Here is a 19,967-nt window from a genome sequence, read left to right on the forward strand (position 1 = left end):
ATGGAGTACCTTCCAAACTGAAAACGTGTCTTAAAAACAGCTATAAAAGTCCGAAAAGAAGTATAGATACAGCTGTATTTTTTTTAAAATCATATCCCACTCTTTATTTACGATTCAACCAGTGTTACATCACTTTTTTTAACTGACCAGTGTTATATCACTTAATAAAAGAGGGATGAGCTTGCTAGGAGGCTCAACAACAAAAACTATTACAAGATGGGCCCTTAGCTAAATTTGCTAATTCATGAACAACAGAATTAGCCTCTCTAGGACAGTGCACAAACGAGGTATAAGGTTCCATCTTCGATGGTTTCATGCGGCGGCGGCGGAAGAGAGAGGGTGGGAGAAAAGAGCGAGAATTGAACGAAGAGCGGTGGGGAGTGGAATATTTTCGCGTGGAAACAGTGCGGGATGCTACAAAAGCGCGGGCTCTGCCTTTGTTTTGGGTGGGTCAGGGGGCCGGAGAGCGACATTTAGTGTGTTCGAACTCCCGCAACGCCCCTACATTTGTCTCCGGTTTGTGGTAAAAATCGCGTTCAGACCGCGCCGCCAACCGATACAGGACCGCGTTGGATGGCTTTCGTGGTTCGGGCGGTTGCGGGAGGTTTGCAGGTCAGCATTGAAGATGCCCTTATCTGTAGCAAAAATGACCATTGGCATCTTCTTTCGAATGAATCTAACAATATATTTTTATGATATACCACTTATATTGTCTAAATCAAATGTACGGTCAAAGTTTGACAAAAATATAAGGTTGCCTAATAAAATCACATAGAGAGAGTGATGCATAAGATCTATTGTCTTTGCATTGTGCATGTACCGCCGTTATCGCTGCATTTCGTACTACCAAAAACAAACTAGAAAACTATATCTAATTCATCAAAAGCATAAGAAAATTTTCATTGTGCCGCCGGATATCTAGAAGCATGCACGAATTGTTGGGGCTTTACTAAGTCCTCGACAATTCCAATCCAAAATTTTCATAGCAAGTAGTCCTTGAAAGATGCTACTAATGATGGTATTTTTGTTGAATGTGAGCCCCCCTTACTTCCTAGATCTCTTATTAAACTCTTCGTCACTCTCACTTCTAGGGTCAATTTTCTTCTCTACAACAATATCCTTGATCACCATGTTACCTACATCCCCAACTGGCGGGGTATAGGTGGGCTTCTTTAGTGTGTGTTTTTGACTCAATGGTGTGCTTTCCTCAAGTGCCAACATATGATTTGCATTCCTCTTACCATCTGTCATGATGATGTTCGTTGATATTTAACTAGGCTCGGCGCGTTATCTGCCAACTCACTGCCTTCCTTCTCCCGGGGCTTCTCATTATGTTGAGGTTGGTTCTTTTGTCAAAATGCTCACCACATCCCCTTCCGACGACCACCATCAGTGCGCCTGCCTCTTTGTCTACCTGGATGGTCGGCCCCTCTTCCTCTTCCACTGGAGATGATATGACCATGCCATGTGCCTCGCATAGCCTTAAGGTAGACACCCACATGAGATCTTTTTCCTCAAACTCCCCGGTACCACATTCCTCAAATTTGTGAACCATGATACCACATGCCTTGTAGAAGCCTGGGTTTTTCTATTGGATTTTGTAGATTTACCGTTGGCCTAGTCTTGAGATCATACAACTCTCCTAGCTTCCTAAAATGAATCCTCACAAAAATTCTTTGGGAATTTCCACCCATGGTGTTCAGTTTCAACATAGATGATCGAACCAATTATTCTAGCTAGGTTAGTTAATAGGGCCTTTGATCATACACGTGGAGAGCTTGCAATTTGGATCCAAAATAGTGATATGATTCTGATCAATCAACTTCAGGGCCGATAGACCATCATATGGTTCGATTATCATGCCATCACTTTGAAAGAGCGATGGACCTCCCTTTGTCACCTTCTTCCAATACACTAAGCAGAAGCTCCAAATCATGGACATATTATCCTCTAAAGTCCTAAATCCGATCTCCTTCACTGGACTCTGGGCCACATTTATATGACCATAACGTGCTTAACATGGAAGGATTGCTCATTTGAACTCCAGCAATGAGCATACACTTGACTAGTTGACTTCTTACTTTGCCACATCTACAACTTTTTACACATGAGATCATAAAAGTCCTTTCTCATTGGGGCCCATACGTTTGCAGGAGATCATTGATGCACGCCTCTCTAGACCCTCATGACTCGTCACGGAAGAGAATTGTGCCACCGCCAGCACCGGAGAATGGAATGCAACGAAATTTAGATCACACACTCCTAGTTATACGCGCAAGCCATCCCCTTAGTGTGTGCACACATGATAGAGTAGGAATCAAAAACGTATTAGAGAAACCATGGGAAACCTCACGTTGAGATATATGGCTATCAGTGGCCACAAAACCTATTCTTTAGAGACACGCAAAAACTAGTCCGTGATAGTTTATAGGCCACTCCTACGGATTGCGAAACAATTGTACCTTGGCCGACTCAGGATTTGGTTATTTCTGTGTTACAACATCTAAAAGACCAACCGATGTGAACTTGTGTTCATGTTCGGTCGAAAATCCAACTCGAGAGTTGCGGGCTAAGGCACTCTCGTCCGTGAAACGAGGATTAATATTGTTGTATCAAATTGCCGGCAAAATGCATATTGACGATTTTATCTGGGGTTTCAATATAAATTTGACATCAGGTTTTTAGGGTTAAAATTTGACACCCCGATTGAACGCATAGCAATTAATTGTTGCGGCATGACAATTTTTCTGTTGATTTTTTACGTTGCACGGCAATGTTCACCGTAGAACATGGCAAATTATTATACACAAGCATGACAATTTTATCTGTTTTCGCATGGCAACCATTTTTAGCGCTAAAAATCTGATGTCGGACTTTTAACATTTCTGTCTATTTGCGGTTTTGTTCCATTGTTTTAACAAAAAAATAAACAAAAAAATTTAAAATACAAATTCTGAAAGAATGGAAAAACTAAGGTTATTGGGCTGTGGGCGCCCCGTAGGCGTGGACCTTTACTATTTGACGCTCGGGGGTGCTCGGCATTAACCGCCTGAGACCGCGTGCGCGTAAATCTTAAGCAGCGCTCCGCTTACATGCTAAGCTAAAAGAACACCTCACGCAGCGCAATATAATCCCCTCCCAAATCGGGAGCAGCCCGGAAAAACGCGAACCGACTCTAGCTGAAGCAGCTCTCATCGCCATCGATCCTTCTCGATCTGCTCCGATGGCCCACGCCGGCGCCGCCAAGCCCGATCCGGAGAAGAAGTCCTGGGCCGACGTCGAGGAGGAGGAGGAGGCCAAGGCCAAGGCGGAGGCGGAGGCCGAGCTCGCCGCCGCCGCCGCCTCCTCCTGCTCCTCCTCCTCCGCCCCCATCGAGCCGGTGGTGGAGGCGCAGGCGAAGCAGATCGAGGCGCTCTCGCTCTCCGTGCCGGACGACGACGGCGGCGCCGAGGGCCCGCCCCTGCTCGACGACTCCGACGACTCCCAAATCCAAGCCGTACGCGCTCTCCTCCGCTCCCCGCCGCCGCCGCTGTCCGGTGGCCTCGATGTCGGCCGGCTGATTCGGTGCTTTGCTTCTCCAGGTGACCTCGGGCGGCACGGTGTACGAGTCGGCCACGACCTTCGAGGACGTGAAGCTCACCCCCGAGCTGCTCAAGGGGCTGCACGACGAGATGGGGTTCAGCCGCCCCAGCAAGATCCAGGCCATCACGCTCCCCATGATCCTCACGCCGCCCTACAGGGACCTCGTCGCGCAGGCGCACAACGGCTCCGGCAAGACCACCTGCTTCGTCCTCGGCATGCTCAGCCGCGTCGACCCCAACCGCAAGATGCCCCAGGCCATCTGCATCTGCCCCACCAGGGAGCTCGCGCAGCAGGTCTCTTGACTTGATCCTCTACACTCCCACGCTCTGATATGCTCTGCTCTCATCTGGTTATTGGATATAACAAACTGCAGTGGGGAGCTTGATTCTGCTAGTTTTATACCCTGTATAATAATGTACTGATTCTGATTGGTTGGTCTGTGCAGAATAAATCTGTGCTCATGAGGATGGGCAAGTTTACCGGCATTACCTGTGCCTGTGCAACCCCGCCGGCTCAGAAAGATTATATGCCCATCAGCAAAATGGCTCCGGTGACCGATCAGGTGGTGATTGGCACTTCTGGGACGCTCACCAAGTGGATTACCCATAAGAAGCTTGCCACTAGGGAGATCAAGATTCTTGTGTTCGACGAGGCAGACCATATGCTTGCCGAGGTACAATTTAGTTATCTTGTCATCGATCTCTTTGTGCCGTTGATACACCCAGTGTTTTCCGGACTACTTACTGTTAGTTTACACGCATGCTAACAGTGAAGCGAGAAGGATAACAAGGTTCATACTCATTATAGGAGTTATTTCTCAGCTGCAAATGATAATGGCATTGACAGTAATATTCATTCGAGTATAGAACAGATGGTTCTTAGCAGCAAACGATGAGGGTATTTTGAGATCATGTCTCATAGACCTTTCCCTTTATAGCCGTCAGATGTACGTCGGTAACTATCCTCAAGAAGCAAAGCAGTGGCGCTTATTTGCTAGGCTTGCGACTAACCTGCTTCCTCTTGGGTAGGTAACTTTCTTGTGGCTTAACTGAAATCAAATGACCATCAGCCTAGTATTGAGTCAATGAATCTGAGTATGAAAGAATGCAGCCAGTGAAGTTTTTACTCCTGATATCCTAGTGGCATTAAGGGGTGTCATCATGGTGCAGTTGTGTTATTTTAGGTGTGATGGCCGAAAGCTCTTGGTATCTGTTTGGTCTGAGTGGATAAAAATAACAGAAAAAAAGGCATTTGTTTTCCAAGGACATAAATTAGTATGGAGTCCCAACAGTAGAAATATTCTTATAACTAGAACCAAAATTTGGTGCGCTCAAAATTCCTTACCTTGTCTGCTGATGAACTTCTGTCCACGACGTAGCGGGCTCATGTAAACTAGTTGCTTTTATGATTTAATGAGTACGGTTTCTTATCCTGTTGAATGCTTCTTGCAGGAGGGCTTTAAGACTGATTCTTTAAGGATCATGAAGGATATACAAAATAGTGCTGGCGGTTGCCAGGTAACTTTTTTAGTAATTGACTACTTTTGACTGTGACAGTAGAATCACACACAACAGCTTGCACCTTGGTTACATGTCAAAATCAGATGCGAGTATATTTTGAATGTTGGGACTTGGTAGGTTATCAAGGGAGATAACCTATTCCTATGCTTTGTATGTGCTCATGTGCTGCTTCTTGAACTTCTTATCAATTGCTAATGGTTCCTATGCTCTGTATGTGCTCATGTGCTGCTTCTTGAATTTCTTATCAATTGCTAATGGTAGGTAGAGGCTTTGGAAAAGGGTAATTTTCTTTATGCAGTGGGTTGTATCCAATTTCCAAGTTTTCTGGATTGTGGTATTCATTTTCTTTATTTTTGGAAGACTGCATATTTCATGTATGGGGCATCTTTGAAGATGATAGTTTTAGGACTAGAAAGAACCCTATACTGTGGTGTGTTCTATGTAATTGGTTAATTGCACATTCAGGCATTCCTATTATCGTAATCTTAAAGCCAATCTGCTGGTGTTATTGCCTTAGTTTTTCCAAGTTTTTTCATTGATGGCGTTGATATACTTTCAGTCCTCAAATAGCCTTGTCCATGTGGTGGATAATCTTTTGTAATGCTTGTACCTGTCGGTGTAATCCCATGGCTGTGCCATTCAACTAGCCTTGGCTATATAATTGCTAAATTCTTGGTTAGATGTGATTGTTTCTGTTTCCATATGGTTCCTTTTTTTACTTATTTTAATTCTATTTATGCCAGGTGCTTCTCTTCTCTGCGACCTTCAATGAGAAAGTGAAGGAGTTTGTTACAAAGGCCATTAAGGACGGAAACCAAATATTTGTGAAGAAGGAAGATCTTACTTTGGAAAAAGTAAAGCAATATAAAGTCCGAGTCCCTGATGAGGCGGCCAAAATAGAGGTTATAAGGGACAAGATCTTTGAGTTTGGGCAAAAGGTTGGACAGGTTATCATCTTTGTGAGAACAAGAAATAGTACTAAGAATGTACATAATGCTTTGACAAAAGAGGACTATGTGTGCTCCTCAATTCAAGGATCCCTTGACCAAGCAGAGAGGGAAAAAGTAATTCAGGAATTCAAAGATGGGTACACCAAGGTTCTTATATCAACTGATGTTCTTGCTCGAGGTTTTGACCAAGCACAGGTACTATGCGCGCCGTGCTATTTTGACACACCAGTTAAAATTTTCCTTCTAACATTCTTCCTTTGAAAGGTTAACCTGGTCATCAACTACGACATGCCAATCAAGTATAATACGAGAGATGAACCTGATTATGAGGTGTACCTGCACAGAATTGGCAGAGCTGGGCGCTTTGGCCGAAAAGGTAAATTTATGTCTTATCAGTCTATTATGTACATACACCACTGTAGCATATTGGTCAACACCGTGCCAGACAGTCGCGGTGTTAATAGGAATTAAATGGCTTGGGATAATGACAGATTGAACCTGTTAACCATCGATAAGCAAACACGCTACATTTAGTCAATCGTAATGCCTGTTTGTTCTAGCCTAAGGATGAACTTGTCAGCAGAACCAGTCTTCTGCGAGTAGGATTTGGCAATAGGATTTTTAGCTTCCTATATGATAGAACTGATGTGACCATTGTTTGTTGATTATAGATGTCACGTTTGTTTGCTCATTTTCATTTTTTTTCTTCAGAGGTTGTGATTTCCTATTTCTGGAGATTTTCAATTGATTTTCTTGGATAGTTTTCATGATTTATCAGTTGGACACATAATAAGTTGTGTTATATACCAGTTTATGAGTTAATCGCTGTTGAGTAGAGTTGCTTATCTTGTGGCCTAACTGAAATTTTGGTGGTGACAGGAGCTGTGTTCAACCTGCTATGTGGTCAAACTGATGAAGTTGTGATGACAAAGATCGAGGACTACTTCCAGCACAAAGTGCCTGAGGTCCCCAACTGGAAAAGCGAGGACAATTTTGAGACTGCTCTTAAGGATGCGGGTTTACTTGAGTAAACTGTTTACTGGCAGAAATAGGTGGCGGCAAATTGCGCGCTTATTTGATTATGTTGTCACCAGCACTTGGGTTCTTTCTTTTGTACCAGATGCTTGTGTCTGGAGTTGTGTGGATTATGTTGAGCTGATGCGATGAATTCTATGAGGGAGAGTCCATTTTTATTGCTCGTTCGTTTGAGGTTTTCAAGTCCTCTTCACACACGCCCATGTAATTTCGTTTGAGAATTCATTTGTATGTTATACTTGTACTACTACGCATGTGTACAGATTGATCGCAGTGGGCAGTTACAAGATTCATCCCCATGTGTAAGAATGTACATGATTGATTTCCTCTCTAACTCTGTTGGCACGCAAGAAAAAGGAAGTGTTACAAGTTGTCGTGCTCGATGACCTGAGCGCCCCTCCACTCCTTGCCGGGGCCGACGACGACGGGCACGAGGATGGACGCCGGCCCGGTGCAGAGGAAGTAGTCGTTGCCGAACTTCTCGTACAATCCTCCCGGGCTGCTCAGGTACATGTCCTCGAACCCCATCCTCACCAGCCTGAACCCCAGCCCGCTAGACTGTCCAAGCAAATCACAAGCCATATATCATCAGTGAGCAATGCGAATGGATGATGCATCCCAAGCCAAGAGACGAACGAACCTGGTCGATGGTGGTGAACTTGGACGGCGCGGTGCTGTAGATGCGCTTCTTCCTCTCCTCGGGCGGCGCCGCGTACACCCTGCTCACCTTCTTCTTGAGGATGGTGTAGAGGTTCTCCTCCACGGTCCAGGCGCCCTGCCGGGGCTCCTCCCCGCCGCCGCCGAACCACCCGGACTCCTCCCGCTTCATGGCCTCGGCGGGGGTGAGCAGCGCGAACCCGGACGCCGGCGGCGGGTGGGAGCAGTAGGGGCAGCCGCGGAGCCCCTCCACGGCCGTGCCCCGCCGCTTGTCGAACTTGATGTGGCTCAGCACGGCGCCCGTCAGCTCCACCGGCTTGGCCCCGTTGTTCTTGACGATCACCGCCGTCGCCATGCTCAGCGGGTACAGCGTCACCACGTACGACACCTCCAGCTTGGCCCCCTTGGCGCTGCACCCGAGCTCCACCTGCACGGCGTCGTATGAGTCCGAGTCCACGTCCGCCACGGACCACTCGGACGCGCCGAGGAGTGACGCGCCGCCGGACGACGAGGAGGAGGCCTCGTTGAGCACGAGCCCGACGCCGCCCTTGACCGCGCCGGCGCCGGCCACGGTGTGCAGCAGCTCCCGGCAGCCGTCCCCGCCCTCCCAGGACACCTTGGGCCGGTACGACGTGACCAGCCCGTCGTTGAGCCGCAGCTGCAGCGAGCTGCCGTTGCGCACGCTCAGCTCCGCCGTGGGCGCGCCCGTGGCGTCCGTCCCGAACCGGAGGCCCTTCCGGCCGAAGGTCTCCTCCAGCTGCGACGTCTGCGTAGCGGCGGGCACCGTCGACGCGACGCCCGAGGCTGCCCTCGCGGCCACGGTGGCCGGCCTGGGGGAGGCCGGGAGGTGGAGCGGGAGGAAGGAGGAGGCGGCCATCATCGGAGCTAGCGCTGGAGTGAGTGATAGCTAGCGGAGAAGGGGAAGGTGCTGGCCTTCCCCTTGAGAGTCGAGGCCGATTGGGTGTCACTGACTGCAGCCTCATATCCACCGGCTTGAGGATAGGTGGTTTCGCGCTCGCTCCTTGTCCGTGTCCTCTCCTTGCTCTGCTGCGACTGCGAGCCTGCCTAGCAACAGCTTGATACCGGAATGAGCATGCAGAAAAGAAAATGATCTTTGTTTTCGCAATTCAGAAACTTCCAAAATAGATGACCCAACTTTGTACTAACTTTAATATAAAATTGGGTCATCTATTTTGGAACCGAGAGAGTAGTATGTTTCAATTTTTATTCAGAGGAACTCTGAGGCCGATGCTAAATTCATGAATGTTCGCGTTGATAGGAATTTACTTGTAGGAACGGATCTCAAATGGGAGTTCTACAAGTATATGTACACTTTCGCAACAACAACGACAAAAGACAAGTATATGTAAAGTGATGGACTGTATACAATATCATGATGTTGTAGCTATGACTACATTAAGGCATTAAAACCGAACCGTACGTACAAGTCAGGATGGCCGAGTGGTCTAAGGCGCCAGACTCAAGTTCTGGTCCTCTAACGAGGGCGTGGGTTCAAACCCCACTTCTGACAATAATTTTTGCTTTTTTCCTTGCTTAATTTCCTGACAATAATTTATCTTTTGCGAGATTCTTCAGGCTATCCTACGGCTGGCAGAAGAGAAGAAACTGCTGACAGACAATACCTACTTTGGCAATGGTGGACTGAACGTAATCGGGGCAACCACGGTGAGAAACGGCTGGAAACTGACGCATTCCAATACTGTCCGGAGCCATGTTCAGCGAATGGTCTGACTGACGCCCTCCATGCGTAGGCCTTGGCCCTCTCCCGTGGCTGATCAGCTTGGAGTTGGCCGGGCGCTTTTCCTTTTTGCGGGTGATCTCTTCCGTGGCATCAAGTTTAAATCCAGTACCAAGTTCATTCAGACTGAGATTGTACATGTTGGACGTAGCTGTAACAAGCCAACGCATGTGCTGGCCGCCATGGGTCCAGTATCAGCTGATGGTGAAGCGTGCTTGTGGGTTGATAGTTTCCCTGTCGATGTAACCCGTGTTGTAACCAGCATTTTTGCCGTGCCCTAGATGGAATACGAGTGTTTCCATTTCAACAACAAAAAAAAAATCTCGTTCGCTCCTTTTCAACTTCTCATTTAGCTTCAAAATTTACCCTAAAGTAGCCCCGCCAGCAATTTATCTGAACATCCCTCTTCCATGCATTCTACTTCCTCCGTCCCAAAATGTAAGATGTTTTTGCTAGGAGGGAGTAGATGTTACCCCACCGCACCGCGCGGAGCCTGATTGGCAAACAAGTGCAGATAAAATTTTACCGTTGATTCAACCACGAATCCCTCTCATCCAGGAAAAAAACTATCAGGGAGGCGACCAACTCCTCGTGCGCTCTGCCGGCGAGGTCGTGGGTTCTCTTGCCCCAATCACCGCTCCGACGATGGATGGGTGAGGGAACCCCGGCTCTCTGCCTCCGTTGTAGGTAGGGTTAGGTTTAGTGTGTTCCACGAAGGTGCATGGATGACGGTGATGCCGGCATTTGGAATAAAATTTCCCAAGCTCAATCCCATCTCGACGACATCCTCGGTGGTGAAATCGAGGGATCTGCGGGAACCTTATTCCATCGTTTCCTTGGTGCGATGGATCTAATGGTGTTTGTTGTGTGCATGTCAGATCTCACCTCATGCGGTGTCCTCTTTGTTTGGGGGAAGGTAAAGGTCAGAGTACTTGGTGGGACGTTGGCGGTAGCGATATTCACGGAATGTGTGGACATCTCTACCTTGATTGGGAAGGTCAAGTTTAAATATTATTTTCGATCAGCAAATCAAGTGGCGCATGTGCTAGCTAGGTTTAGTTATTCCAATAAAGTTTCTTCTAGTTGGACCGATGAGCCTCCAGATTATCTGGTGAGCAAGCTCGTAGATGATGTATCTCTACTGATTAATCAATAAAGCTAGTCATGATGGTCTTCTCTCAAAAGAAAAAAGAACAAGGTTCGAGGCTCGTGGGTGGCGGTTCCGGTGTTTTGTCTCGACGACATCAACGGCATGCAACGGACCTGCATTTCGAGTAGCAAGGGATGATCCCCAGTTGACGGGCCAGAACGAAAATGGACTTGCCGACGACAATCCTCTTCTTCGACTCACAAAGCCCTCATGGGCGGTGTTGCTTCTTTGTCTTCGAAGGCCGCAAGTGGCGAGGATGGTCTTTGTAGAAATCTGCTTCAATGGAGTTTTCTAGCAAATATTTCTGGACATGCGTCCTCTCTCTTTTTCTCCCGTGGTTTTCATGATTCCGTGTTGTAATTTGACGTATGTTTAATGGTGTGCGAAATTTCTAAGAAAAAAAACGAGAGGCCACCTTAACGAATCCATATTTGCCTGCCAACGATCCGGCCGGCCTCCAAATAAGTTCCAACTTTCCAAGTAACAAATTCATGAAGGGATCACCAGAGCAGAGCAGCATGATCGTGTCTACTTGTGCGCCAATTGCCTTGGCGATGGACACGTACTTGTCCTTCCCCGCACGGCCTCGTCCGCGACGTACTCCCCCGCCCACCGGCACAGCGCCGGGTGCTCGTCCTCGGCGAGCAGCGTCACCCCGGCCATCTCCTCGAACACCCCCAGCCAGTGCGCGAGCCCGCTGGCGGCGACGTCGAGGAAGCCGACGCGGTCGCCGCCGAAGAACCTCCTCCCGCCGAGCTTCGTGCATTTTGTGCTGGTGTACATATTTGCCACAAACTTCCTCGTAGCTTCGTATTGGCGATACGTTCTATAGTATACGTGCTATGTTCTCCCGCCGCTGAAAGTTACCTACCGTCAGTCTTAATCCGGCAAGCTCTAAACAAATAACAAACCATTGTTAGCTAGCTACTAGTACTATGTGTCTAGTGATGTATAACTTTCGTTACTTCATGTTTTGGATGCAATGGGTAGCCTCTCCAACCAAGCTTCAGATTTTCGAAGAGGTCAAAACAAGAGGGAAGGAAGGTATATACCCCTACACTTGTTACAACCATGTAAAACAAGGTGCATGTTAGTCAAGGAATTGAAACAAAGATCCCAATTTCCCTGGAAAACCAAAAGCCTGAACCATGGAGTAGTGTTGACAAGTAGTGACACCACCATGACACAGCAGCTAGCGATCGTTCCAAATTCTTTTTAAGCTGAGCTTGACACCTCTCTAGGATACAAACCAGTGACCCACTGACAAGGACATTTATTCACATACCACTCACCAAGCAACCAAAAACAGGCATCGAAATTCTGAAGCATGTCAAGTGGACAAGCAGTGAGCAACACAGCACTCAACCAAGCACACCACCGCTTTTCTTCCCCAAACGGAACCACAAGCAAAGCACAGATGCAACGGCCTCCAAAAGAAGCCACACCTTTGCCAAACTTGCCTTTGCCCGGTCAGCTTCGCACCATCTATCATCATCCATCTAGTGGAGTGGAGCACCCAAAAACGGAGGCCTCCGCATCAGCAGATACGAAACCAAAGCAAGATTTCTGTTGTAATATAATCTTAATAAGACGCGAAAACAGCTCCAATCTAGAACCCACTTTCAGATCCACTCACCCAACACTCGACACAAACACATAGTACTTACTCAAACACCACCAAATACCGACCGAAAACAGACGCGACACAACCGCACCATGCCACCGGGTACGACACTACCTTTGTCTTGCCACAGGTTCTCTTTTCTCTTTTTCTGGCGATTCCGATGATACCACTATAGGAGGAGTCTTTAGAGCTAAGCAAACTGAAATAGGGATGACGATAATACGACGACGACAGAAGAAGAAAAAGGAGAGAGCTAGGGAAACCTAACTATCCGACCCGCTTTCCAGCAGCCACCTTTGGTGATCAGTACCTTGGGACCCCGCATGTCTCGCCTGGTTCGCCAGCACCGTCCGTTTGTTCTTCATGGCTAGCTGGGAGGATCGGGTATGCGATCAAGCAGCTACACCGGTCTTGACAGCACCGTTGGCAACGACAGGCTTCTTCTCGGTCGCCGCAGGCTTCTTCTCGGCCGCTGCTGTTTGGGCCACCTTCGCCGCGTAGGTAACGGCTGGAGGAGCAGCGGTGGCAGCGGCTTTCTCTGCCGGAACCTTCGCATCCCCGTTAACACCATTCGCTACAGGCGACTTTGGCTTCCCATTGACAGCATCCTGCTGTTTCTCTCCACTGACACCGTTCGGTACAGATACCTTTGGCTTCCCGTTGGCGACTTCCTGTTGTTTCTCTCCAGCAACAGGGTTCGGAGCCCTGCTGTCCCACACCTACATACATGGTTAGACAATCAATTCAGAGTTGCTACAACAAGAACAGAACAGTAGAGGGCAGTAATGAGAAATGACGATTCGCTAGAGCCATATGTACCTGCTTTTGGATCTGCTGTTGTTTTATTCTCTTCTCCTGCATCAACTTTTGGCGGTTCTCATAGAAGGCAAAGTCTTCCAGGATAGAGGTCTTGCTGACATGCTCTTTGAATATCTTGAGCATCTGGATACCTTGCTCAAGGTTGATCTGAATTGTCGACAAAAAGGAGTAAACAGAGCAATTAAGGTACAGCCTAACTGGGAAGTCAGAGAACCAAACAAAAACAAACATTCATCAACACTTACATCCTGTGTGTCACGGCTGTTTGTGACCGGCTTGCCCTCGTTGTTCTCAAGGACGATGTGCTTGAGAATGTTGTTGGGAACATCCTTGACGATGTGCCACTTGACAGAGAATGAACCATTCCACTTGTCTTGTTGCCAGTACTCTAGAGTTTTTTCAAAATCAACAGGACCAGTCATTTCAGCAACACCAACAAACTGTCCACTTGTATTAACCTGAAAGTTTGTAAGAAAGGAGATCCAATTAACCCAAGGAAATCAAACTCAACATTCCTAAAGCAGGAGCAAGTGTGGAGATCGTCCTTACCGAGAAAAACAAGAATATAGGGCAGCTAGAGCCCTTTGCCTGAGCTTCTTGATAGGCAGCATCAAGCTTCTTGTTTCCATTGGTGGTACTTGCCCACACATTGTATTTTATACTCTTATGGATATCATCCTCGCTGTATGATTTGATGACAAAAAACTTTGCATCATCATACTGGACAGGGAAATCCTCTAGGTTGAACTGTGCCTTATCAGGTACGTCACTAGCATTCTTGTTTTCACTTGAAGGGAGGGTCTGCCCTTTCACAGCGATAGTAACAGTATGGCCAAATGCTTTCTGGTTCTTGAAACGACCAGACCTAGGACCTCTGTTGAGCTCAATTGTTCCATCCTGACTCTCATTGCCAAAACCATAATATCCGTTGCCACGGCCTCTGGGCCTGTTGTATCTGCTATCCATAGAAACACCCCACCGACCATATAACCTGGAATCATAGCCATTGCTTCCGTAGCCACTGCCGCCATAGCCGCTGCTTCCATAGCCAGTGCTTCCGTAGCCAGTGCTTCCGTAGCCAGTGTTTCCATACATAAGACCAGTTTTGACCGAATTTCCGTACTGGTTGTAAGACTGGGTGCTCGAGTACATCCTGTTTGGGTATGTAGGAGTAGCTGACCCTGTTGTAGTCGTTGGTCTCCTGTTGCCCTGCATACATAACAATATACAGAGAACATATACTTCAGTATGCAAATTATATACAGCATAATCAAGGTAAAACTTCATAAACAGGTCAAAACAATCAAATGTGCCTTCTATGCAAGAACCCCCACTATGTTTCAGAAGAAGAAAATTAATATCAAAGTTTATTGAGATCGCATCCTAACAAATACTGTAGCTTATAACTTCATTGCAAGGAAAATTATATACATCCCCATGCTACTGTTACTATGAAGCAGTGTAGTGCCTTAGCGTGTCAGGAAACATGCATGAGCAGAAAACAGTGACAACTAAATGCCTTTGATCCACAATTAATAGAAATATTAACACGATTTCTCTGTACTCACCGTCTGCTGCGGTGTGGGGCTCTTGGTCTGATACCTTGCAGAAGAGCCATTGCTATTATACGCTGAAGACGGCGTGTAATTAGCTGTAGTTGGTCTTTGCTGTGCATTGGTATAGGCAGAACCATCATACCAAGCATAGTGTGCCCCTGTGGTGTCATACCCATAGGTTGAGTCCACGTAACCAGTAGAAGGGACTCCACCTATCAAGGGTGCCCTATAGGTTCCATCAGGGGTCAGTGATGAATTCTGGTAGCTTGACCCAAGGGGAGCAGTTCCGCTGTTACTCTGAGCAGTACCATTAGGAACAACATTTGTGGTTGTTTTGGCAGCATCTGCCTTAGCTGCTGGCTTATTATCAGCATTGGCTGAATGCTGCTGGTCACCTTGAGTTGTAGAAGAAATCGGGGTAGGAGGCTGATAATAAGCTGGATACTGGTAATGTTGTGCAGCAAACATCTGACCATCAACTGTTGGGACTGGGGAACTAGCTGGAGAGTAGGCGCCATAAGGAGCATACCCATATCCATAAATATCTCCATATACTGCCTGTGAAATTCAAAGAACAATTAGCATAGTTAATTCTGATGTCCTTGGAAGTAACACAAATATGTAGGAACAACAAAATGAGATACAAGATGTTGACATTCTCAATACAAGATATTATTAGTGGCAAACAAACAGCACAAACAATACTTTTGAATAACAATTGGGAGGAAATTCTGCACAGACCATAATAAGAAGCAGAAAATCCCATCAAAGGAACAAACCATACTAAAAGAATGGCTGGATAGCATTCCACTCATTACATATATCAACACAGACTTGACATGATAGCTCCAGTAGACAATAATAGCAAAATTCCTGAACCTTTATGTACTAGGAATATGACTCATGGTGCAAATCCAGATAAGCAACAAGACATGAAAGCTAAAAGATAATACCCCCTCTGGGATAACTTACTGGGGTAACCTCCACTCCATCTTGATTTACATATCTAGTATATTCATCCCACTCGCTCATGGTTCCGTCGTAACCTGGAAGACCCAATTCTGTTAGCTTGAAAGTAAGTAGACTGAAAAGAAGCAGCAAGCTAAATTAACAGAGAACAGATCGCCGGTCCCTCACCTCCATAGTAATATGCTGGCAGATAGAACATGTTGGGATCCGTAAAATCTTGAACCACCGGCGTGATGGACCGGTCCTGCGGGATCGACACGCTGAGCGGCTGGCTGGCCACAGGCCCCTGCTGAGTCAACAGCAACACGAGACATATCAGAATCACATATCACCTGGAGCAAAGCCATGAACTTGCACAAATTGGAGAAGAATAAGGAATCTTTACTGTTCTATCCATACCTTGGTGGCACCGGCAAGCTCGGTTCCATCTGCCGCCGCCTTGGGCTGAGGCTGCGATTCCAGCGACATCTTCTGCAACAGATCTGTGGCTTCTTTGCGGATCAAAATCGTCGAATTAAGGAGTCACATGGTGTAAAAATAGATCCCAAACCTTGAAGACTAAATCTCACCAAGCAAACAGGAGCAATCCTACGCTACTTAATTAAAAAAATTGCTTCTTTTGGACCTGTGCAGTTCACAGCCAGCGTACGAATCCGGACTACAGTAAAAACGCATCGATCTGGATAAGTCAAGCAAGCGCGGCCGCAAGGACGGACAGGCGCACAGGGCAGATGGGGCCGGCCGGCCGGCCAGCCGCCGCCGCGGCACAGTCACCGCGAAGCGTGCCCGGCCGAATCGACAAGCCAACCACAAAACCTTGTCAGAAAGCAAAGGCAGCAAGTAAAGGATACGATCCGCGGCAGGGGCGGGGGCGGGGGCGGGGGCTGGAGCAGCAGCCGCGGCGGCGGGCGCCGGCGCGGCGGCCGGGGCGGGGGTCGGCGCGACGACGGCCATGGGGCGGGCGAGATCCCAGCAGACGGGTGACCTGGAGGCGAGATCCGACGGAACCAACCGGAGCGCCGGGGCCTCCTTCCCTCTCCTCTCTCTCTACGGCGGATAGCTAGCTAGCAAGGCCCGAGCTTGGGGTAGAGGGAGGGAGGGAGGCGGGCGGTGGGGATAGGAGGGAGGGAGGGAGGCGAGCCGCCACCAGGGGAGACTAGCAGCTGCAGCAGCAGGCCAGGGGGGTAGTGGTGGTACTAGTGGTACAGTGGCGAGCTGCGAGGGGAAAAGAGGGGGGTTTAGGGTTAGGGGCCGGGGATGATATAGGTGGCGGGGCGGGGGCGGGGGCTGGTGGGAGGGAGGGAGGAAGCGCGGACGACCACGGCTCACCTCCTCCTCCTCCACGTCTCCTCCTTTTCCTCTATTTTATTTGTCCGCTACCAATTGCAACTTGGGACTTTTCTTTACTGTGTTTTTTCCTCTCTTTTTCAGAATTCCTCTTTTTTTAGTTGTTTTCTCTCTTTTATCTCTGGCTTATTTATGTGACGACGTGAGAGGGTGAATTGATGATTACTTGCTCTTCCTTTTTGATGCTTTTCTTAGCTTGGTGGGTTTAGAGGCGATTGCCCGTTGTAGGTTTTATTAGTCACCGTCGGTTAGCCCTTTCTATTGTATGTAATGAAGACCCGCTAGGCTTTCGATCATTATTTCATGGCTTAAAAAAGAATATGCCTAGTTTCTATTATTTTAGGAAGCCTAATTTCTATCTTCTATCATATTTTATGGCTTAAGAAAGAATATGCCTAATTTCTATCTTCTATCTAAATTTACATGGTAATATATTATAACGATGTTGCCATCGCAGCTCTCAGAGCGAGCGTCGTTCTCGTGATGGTGCTAACTCACGATGCAGCTGTTCACGATAAACGACGATGCTCTGCTAATAACGCCATACGTGAAAAGCACGCCGGTGAAATAAAGAAGTAGCGTGTGGGTTGCCAGCTCACTAATACATCTGTCTGGGAGAAAGCATTACGGATAATGTCAAATATAGTGAGTGTTTTTATGAGCGATGCCAACTCATTGGTACATCGGTCTGGGAGAAAGTATTGTGAGTAATGTCAATTGTAGCAAGTGCTTTACAAGCGGTGCCAGCTCATTGATACATCTGTCTGGGAGAAAGCATTGCGACTCATGTCAAAATGTAGCAAGTGCTTTACGAGCAATGCCAACTCACTGATACATCTGTCTGGGAGAAAACATTGCAAATTATGTCAAAATGTAGCGGGTGCTTTGCCAGCTCGCTGATACATCTGTCTAGGAGAGCATTACGAATAATGTCAAAATGTAGCGAGTGCTTTACGAGCGGTGCCAACTCACTGATACCTTTGTCTGGGAGAAAGCATCAGAGTAATGTCAAATGTAGCGAGTGCTTTACGAGCGGTGCCAACTCACTAATATATCTATCTGAGAGAAAGCATTGCGAATAATGTCAAGATGTAGCGAGTGCTTTACGAGCGGTGCCAACTCACAGATACATCTGCCTGGGAGAAAGCATTATGAATAATGTCAAAATGTAGTGAGTGCTTTTACGAGCGGTGCCAGCTCACTGATACATCTGTCTGGGTGAAAAGCATTCAGAGTAATGTCAAATGTAGCGAGTGCTTTAAGAGCGGTGCCAGCTCACTGATACATCTGTCTGGCGAGTAATGTCAAATGTAACGAGTGCTTTACGAGCGGTGCCAGCTCACTGATACATCTGTTTAGGTGAAAAGCATTCGGAGTAATGTCAAATATAGCGAGTGCTTTACGAGTGGTGCCAGCTCACTGATACATCTGTCTAGGTGAAAAGCATTTGGAGTAATGTCAAATGCAGCGAGTGCTTTACGGGTGGTGCCAGCTCACTGATACATCTATGAGAGAAAGCATTACGAGTAATGTTAAATATAGCGAGTGATTTACGAGCGGTGCCAGCTCACTGATATATTTGTCTGGAAGGAAGCATTACAAGTAAGGTCAAATATAGCGAGTGATTTACAAGAGGTACAAGCTCACTAATACATCTATGTGGAAGAAAACATTACGAGTAATGTCAAATGTAGCGAGTGTTTTACGTGCGATTCCAGGTCACTGATACATCTATCTATGAGAAAGCATTATGAGTAATGTCAAATGTGGGGAGTGCTTTACGAGCGGTGCCAGCTCACTAGTACATCTCCTGGGATAAAGCATTACAAGCAATGTCAGATGTAGCGAGTGCTTTACGTGCGGTGCCAGTTGATTCGTCTCCAACGTATCTATAATTTTTTATTGTTCCATGCTACTATATTATCTGTTTTGGATGTTTTATATGCATTAATATGCTATTTTATATTATTTTTGGGACTAACCTATTAACCTAGCGCCCAGTGCAGTTTCTGTTTTTTTCTTGTTTTAGAGTTTCGTGGAAAAGGAATACCAAACGGAGTCCAAACGTAATAAAACTTTCGCAATGATTTTTCTTGGACCAGAAGACATCCAGAGGACTTAGAGTGCAAGTCAGAGAAGCCACAAAGCGTCCACAAGGACGGAGGGCGCGCCCCCCACCCTTTTGGGCCCCTCGTGACTCCACCGACCTAGTTTCTTCGCCTATATATTCTCATATATCCCAAAACCAACAGAGAGAGCCACGAAAACACTTTTCCATCGTCGCAACCTTCTGTACCCATGAGATCTCATCTAGGGGCCTTTTTCGGCGTCCTGCCGGAGGGGGATTCGATCACGGAGGGCTCCTACATCAACACCATTGCCCTTCCGATGAAGCGTGAGTAGTTTACCACAGACCTGCGGGTCCATAGCTAGTAGCTATATAGCTTCTTCTCTCTCTTTTATTCTGAATACCATGTTCTCCTCGATGTTCTTGGAGATCTATTCGATGTAATACTTTTTTGAAGTGTGTTTGCCGAGATCCGATGAATTGTGGATTTATGATCAACTTATCTATGAATATTATTTGAATCTTCTCTGGATTCTTATATGCATGATTTGATATCTTTGCAAGTCTCTTCGAACAATCGATTTGGTTTGGCCAACTAGATTGGTTTTTCTTGCAATGGGAGAAGTGCTTAGCTTTGGGTTCAATCTTGCGGTGTCCTTTCCCAGTGATAGTAGGGGCAGCAAGGCACGTATTGTATTGTTGCCATCGAGGATAAAAAAATGGGGTTTACATCATATTGCTTCAGTTTATTCCTCTACATCATGTCATCTTACTTAATGTGTTACTCTGTTCTTCATGAACTTAATACTCTAGATGCAGGCAGGAGTCGGTCGATGTGTGGAGTAATAGTAGTAGATGCAGGCAAGAGTCGGTCTACTTGACACGGGCGTGATGCCTATATTCATGATCATTGCCTTAGATATCGTCATAA

The 19,967-nt window shown here is 47.0% G+C and overlaps 3 protein-coding genes and 1 non-coding gene across 7 annotated transcripts; 2 read left to right on the forward strand and 2 right to left on the reverse strand.

The window, feature by feature from the left end:
* Positions 1-3,124: 3,124 nt before the first annotated feature.
* On the forward strand, positions 3,125-7,380 carry LOC123098471 (DEAD-box ATP-dependent RNA helicase 38). The gene is made up of 7 exons (XM_044520458.1): positions 3,125-3,496; positions 3,582-3,875; positions 4,028-4,255; positions 5,034-5,099; positions 5,846-6,247; positions 6,317-6,428; positions 6,932-7,380. Exons 1-7 carry the CDS (start codon positions 3,224-3,226, stop codon positions 7,081-7,083), a joined length of 1,527 nt encoding a protein of 508 aa, XP_044376393.1. The 5' UTR covers positions 3,125-3,223; the 3' UTR covers positions 7,084-7,380.
* LOC123098473 (photosynthetic NDH subunit of subcomplex B 2, chloroplastic) lies at positions 7,291-8,735 on the reverse strand. The gene is made up of 2 exons (XM_044520459.1): positions 7,728-8,735; positions 7,291-7,645 (listed from the first exon to the last, which is right to left on the reverse strand). The coding sequence occupies exons 1-2, from the start codon at positions 8,622-8,624 to the stop codon at positions 7,451-7,453; spliced, it is 1,092 nt and encodes a 363-aa protein (XP_044376394.1). The 5' UTR covers positions 8,625-8,735; the 3' UTR covers positions 7,291-7,450.
* Positions 8,736-9,191: 456 nt separating this feature from the next.
* TRNAL-CAA (transfer RNA leucine (anticodon CAA)) lies at positions 9,192-9,275 on the forward strand. Its single transcript has one exon. It is a non-coding gene; the product is annotated as a tRNA-Leu (tRNA).
* Positions 9,276-12,198: 2,923 nt separating this feature from the next.
* Positions 12,199-16,844, reverse strand: LOC123098474 (YTH domain-containing protein ECT4). Of its 4 annotated transcripts, none has more exons than XM_044520462.1 (9): positions 16,473-16,844; positions 16,021-16,112; positions 15,790-15,910; positions 15,625-15,698; positions 14,665-15,210; positions 13,646-14,305; positions 13,342-13,554; positions 13,097-13,243; positions 12,199-12,996 (listed from the first exon to the last, which is right to left on the reverse strand). In XM_044520462.1, the coding sequence occupies exons 1-9, from the start codon at positions 16,573-16,575 to the stop codon at positions 12,670-12,672; spliced, it is 2,283 nt and encodes a 760-aa protein (XP_044376397.1). In that variant the 5' UTR covers positions 16,576-16,844; the 3' UTR covers positions 12,199-12,669. The 4 variants fall into 4 exon arrangements, with proteins under 4 accessions (XP_044376397.1, XP_044376396.1, XP_044376395.1 ...); XM_044520461.1 differs by having other exon boundaries at positions 15,625-15,713; positions 15,790-15,907; positions 16,473-16,843; XM_044520460.1 differs by having other exon boundaries at positions 15,625-15,713; positions 16,473-16,843.
* Between the last annotated feature and the right edge of the window lie 3,123 nt (positions 16,845-19,967).

This window comes from Triticum aestivum, chromosome 4D (assembly GCF_018294505.1).
Source record: "Triticum aestivum cultivar Chinese Spring chromosome 4D, IWGSC CS RefSeq v2.1, whole genome shotgun sequence".
In the NCBI taxonomy this organism is placed as follows: Eukaryota; Viridiplantae; Streptophyta; class Magnoliopsida; order Poales; family Poaceae; genus Triticum; species Triticum aestivum.

Coding starts and splice junctions, on each gene's coding strand:
- LOC123098471 (XM_044520458.1), top strand. CDS start 3,224: ATGGCCCACGCCGGCGCCGCCAAGCCCGATCCGGAGAAGAAGTCCTGG. Junction 3,876..4,027: donor CCAGGGAGCTCGCGCAGCAG/GTCTCTTGACTT, acceptor TGGTCTGTGCAG/AATAAATCTGTGCTCATGAG. Junction 5,100..5,845: donor ATAGTGCTGGCGGTTGCCAG/GTAACTTTTTTA, acceptor TATTTATGCCAG/GTGCTTCTCTTCTCTGCGAC.
- LOC123098473 (XM_044520459.1), bottom strand. CDS start 8,624: ATGATGGCCGCCTCCTCCTTCCTCCCGCTCCACCTCCCGGCCTCCCCC. Junction 7,646..7,727: donor AGTTCACCACCATCGACCAG/GTTCGTTCGTCT, acceptor TTGCTTGGACAG/TCTAGCGGGCTGGGGTTCAG.
- LOC123098474 (XM_044520460.1), bottom strand. CDS start 16,575: ATGGCCGTCGTCGCGCCGACCCCCGCCCCGGCCGCCGCGCCGGCGCCC. Junction 15,911..16,020: donor AGCTTGCCGGTGCCACCAAG/GTATGGATAGAA, acceptor CTGTTGACTCAG/CAGGGGCCTGTGGCCAGCCA. Junction 14,306..14,664: donor GCCCCACACCGCAGCAGACG/GTGAGTACAGAG, acceptor TTATGTATGCAG/GGCAACAGGAGACCAACGAC.